This window comes from Rhinopithecus bieti, unplaced genomic scaffold, assembly GCF_001698545.2.
Source record: "Rhinopithecus bieti isolate Rb0 unplaced genomic scaffold, ASM169854v2 scaffold_70914, whole genome shotgun sequence".
NCBI lineage: Eukaryota > Metazoa > Chordata > Mammalia > Primates > Cercopithecidae > Rhinopithecus > Rhinopithecus bieti.
Genome location: NW_016826227.1, coordinates 1 through 3,895, shown reverse-complemented (window position 1 = coordinate 3,895; position 3,895 = coordinate 1). Strand labels below are relative to the sequence as shown.

The 3,895-nt window shown below is 37.9% G+C and overlaps 1 protein-coding gene across 1 annotated transcript in view; it reads right to left on the bottom strand.

Moving 5' to 3' along the window:
- LOC108522898 (probable ubiquitin carboxyl-terminal hydrolase FAF-X) overlaps positions 1 to 2,619 on the bottom strand; it is a gene marked incomplete at its 5' end in the record, with an annotated part of 18,644 nt that extends 16,025 nt beyond the window's left edge. The window contains 2 exons of the mRNA XM_017863358.1: positions 1,133 to 1,299; positions 2,470 to 2,619. Of these exons, the coding sequence (XP_017718847.1) occupies positions 1,133 to 1,299; positions 2,470 to 2,619 (317 nt within the window). The remainder of the gene's footprint in view (positions 1 to 1,132; positions 1,300 to 2,469) is intronic.
- Positions 2,620 to 3,895: the final 1,276 nt, after the last annotated feature.

Genomic DNA, 3,895 nt, shown 5'->3' with positions numbered 1-3,895 from the left:
CCAGGTTTGACATCATTAAAACTGTTGGCTAATCATCTTTCCTACCCTCACCATTCCCACATGTATGTATCATTAAATGGAACTAGACTTACTAAACCTATTTATCTTTTCCAATGTGCAGAATTGTCTTCTCAAGGAGATAGCACGCCCAACCTGATTTGTGGGGATCCTGTTAAAAGAGTTTCTGAATAGGTTGAACTGGATGTCTTCAAAGAACTTACACCAAGGAACTTCTTAAAATAAGTGACATTCACACTTTAAATCCACTCTATCACTTTAGACTCTAAAGTGACATTCCCACTTCAGACTCTACATCCTCTTGAGTAGGCAAGTTGAACCCTACCCCCCACAGTATGTACATTTTTAAAACTTTACTTATCACTATGCTTCATTTCAACAAATGGCTTATTGTGACTTTACATTAACCTTTCATCAATGAATTTTGTCATTATTGAATGGCATGTGACCGAACAATGAAAGTAAACATTTTGTGTCTTTTCACAAAATATAGATAAAACAGATTAATTACATATAATGGTGACACTATTAGAGCTCAAGTTCATAAAGTTACTATATACGAAGGTCAGGATCAGACTGACACATGAGGATGGAAACCAACCTTTTCTATAAATCTGACCAACTTGCACAAAAAAGAAGCCCAAAACAAAATTACTGCCACTGATTAAACGCTCTTGAAATGGAAACATGAGCTTCGTAACTTATCTTTATTCTCAGTGTAAACTGCAAAAGTTCTTACAACGACCCTGTCTTACAAATTTCATACCAAATTCTGTTTGGCTTTAAAAAAACCTGGCATCTAGGAATCTAAGATAGGAGGCTAATATCCTATATGATTTAAATCTTGCACACTAGATTTTTAGAACAGGCTAACCTATATACCTCCTAGGTAAAACTAAATTCTAGAATTAGAAAAAAATCATGCTTTGACAATTAATATTGGCATTTGCAGAGACTAAAACCAAACAAATTTAGGTTAAACAAAACACTATTTTCCTCAATACCAATATGCTATAGAGACAATAAATATTTAATTTTTGGGACACATTTTACCAGCCTAAAATAATTCACTCCATTTACAAAAGTAAGTTTCTTACAATTATAAAAGACATACTTGCTGTGACAGTGCAACAGTAAGTCAATGATGAATGTCTGCCAAGCCTTTTCTTTACTAAGAGCATCTAAGGCTGTTGGAATCAAGGCAAAACACAAGGTCATCACTTCCAATGCTTCACAGCAAACCTGTTCGTCTTCCAAGTCCGGCTCATTGCCTGCATTGGTCTGTAAAATTACAATCAAGAACAAATTACCCAAAGAGGTTAAGAAAATTCTTATACGACTTCTATTTAGTGCTTAAAACTCACCGACTCACTTAAACCACCTGGCCTCAGCCTCTCCAAGGCTGCATGTAACTCTTGAGGCCCCTTTAGACTAGTCCGGAAATGATGATTTTTCCTATGTCTCAAGGAGGGTTGGAGGAACACACTACCTACTTTTTTTTTTTGAGACTTTCTGAGTTGTTTACTTCTGAACCAACAACCAATCCTTTCTCAAGAACCACAATAGCACTTAGGTACTTTTGACTAGTTCCATTATGTTGCTTGCCTATTGTGCCATTTTATTCAAAATCAATTGTCTTTGACTATTCAGGAAGGGTATCGAAGACTTACAACCTAAAATATGCTTGGGGAGGTACCTAATGAATTCTAATCTGACTTTATTAATCCAAAAGTAATAACTATAGTACATGCCTGAAACAGAGTAAGTATTCAGTTAATATGCTGAATGAATACCCAGGGCTGTGCCAGACAAATACTATGGAACATCAACATATACCCTAGGCGAATCAGGGTTATGTTGGCCATGTAAAGGAAGCTCTACCAAGCCAGGGAAGTTTCTGTAACTCAATTTTTCCTTCTAAACATGTAGCATCAGGGACAGGTACACATGAAAAATGAAAAAGCCAACCACAGTTTCTCTTCTGTAGATAATTTGCTTAATCTAATAGAAGGTCAGGAATGATATCTAATTGGCTAACAGTCTTATTTTTGACTGCTTCAAGAGAATAAAAAAAAAAAAACACTTAAATGCTATACCATAACTGACAAACCAAAATTTACGCAGGACAGAAAGATGATAAAAGGAAAAGGAGAAAGGGATAAAGCAAATTTAGTATGAGATAATTATATCTGACCCCACAAGAAGCAGAAAAGGCAATTTCATTTAAAAGCAGCCCCATTTAAATTTAAATCCAATTTAAAAAGGATTCTTAAGTACTTCATTTTCAAAGTAAAATTTTACCACATTCTCAATATAGCTATCAGTTAATTTTCAACCATTAAGATGCAAGTGATTGAATTTTCAAAAATAGCAAACCTAATAAAAATCAAACCACATGCACAATTAAGAAACATTTGCTTACAAGGAATATAGTTCTGTGATAATTCTTACCTTCTCATAAATTTTAGTGATTTCTTCATTTGGGCTAAATACTAGCTGTAGCGACCCACATCCTGATGCCCAGATAATTTTTTGTATAGCTCTAATTACACAAATATCAGGCATATATCTTGAAGCCTGCAAGATAATGAGTAAATAGAACTGTTGATAGAATGAGAGTGAAATCATGTTTAGAAAAACAAAAATGTTTCACCTTGTAAAGGAAACAGGAATTACTGTGTAGTATCATTGTCTTTAAATTCCCAAGTTGCCCCGTCTTAAAAAAAAAAAAAAAAAAGAAAAGAAAAAAGGTTGGGGGGAGCCCTCTGGCTCTGTCATCCAGTCTAGAGTACAGTGTTGTGATCACAGCTCACTACAAACTCGAACTCCTGGGCTCAAGAGATCCTCCTACCTCAGGCTCCCAAGTAGGTGGAACTCCAGGCATCTGCCACTACACCTGGCTTATTCTCCACCTCCAGCCTTTAAACAGCAATACAGCAAAGTATGCTTCCCAAGTTATCTAGCTCTTTACTATTATATTTTAATACTACAAAGATGACAACCTTTCCACTTTCCACTTGTAGTTTCTTATCCAAGAAAAATGAAAACTTATGTCTACACAAACACTTGTCCACAATGTTCACATCAGCTTTATTCACAGCCAAGAAGGGAAAACGATCCAACTGTCCTTCACAAAGTAATACGGATAAACAAAATGTGGAATATTCATATGGGTACTAGTTAGCAATAAAAAGGAATGAACTACTGATCCACACAACATAGGTAATTCTCAGTCATTATTCTTAGTGAAAGAAGCCCAACACAAAAGAACACATACTATAATCCATCTATATAAAACTCTAGAAGGGCTGGGCGCGGTGGCTCAAGCCTGTAATCCCAGCACTTTGGGAGGCCGAGACGGGCGGATCACGAGGTCAGGAGATCGAGACCATCCTGGCTAACACAGTGAAACCCCGTCTCTACTAAAATACAAAACTAGCCGGGCGAGGTGGCGGGCGCCTGTAGTCCCCAGCTACTTGGGAGGCTGAGGCAGGAGAATGGCGTAAACCCGGGAGGCGGAGCTTGCAGTGAGCTGAGATCTGGCCACTGCACTCCAGTCCGGGCGACAGAGCGAGACTCCGCCTCAAAAAAAAAAAAAAAAAACTCTAGAAGACAAAAAACACTCTCTAGGGACAAAAAGAGCAGTGGTTACCTGGGGAAAGAATAAACTGCAAAAGGGCATAAAGAAAGAGTGATGAAAATATTCGGTTTTGACCGCAGCAGTGTTTTCACACATATATGCCAAAATTCACCGAATCTGGGCCGGGCACGGTGGCTCATGCCTGCAATCCCAGCACCTTGGGAGGCTGAGGCAGGAGAATCACCTGAGGTCAGGACTTCGAGACCAGCCTGGCCAACATCGTGAAACTCCCATCTC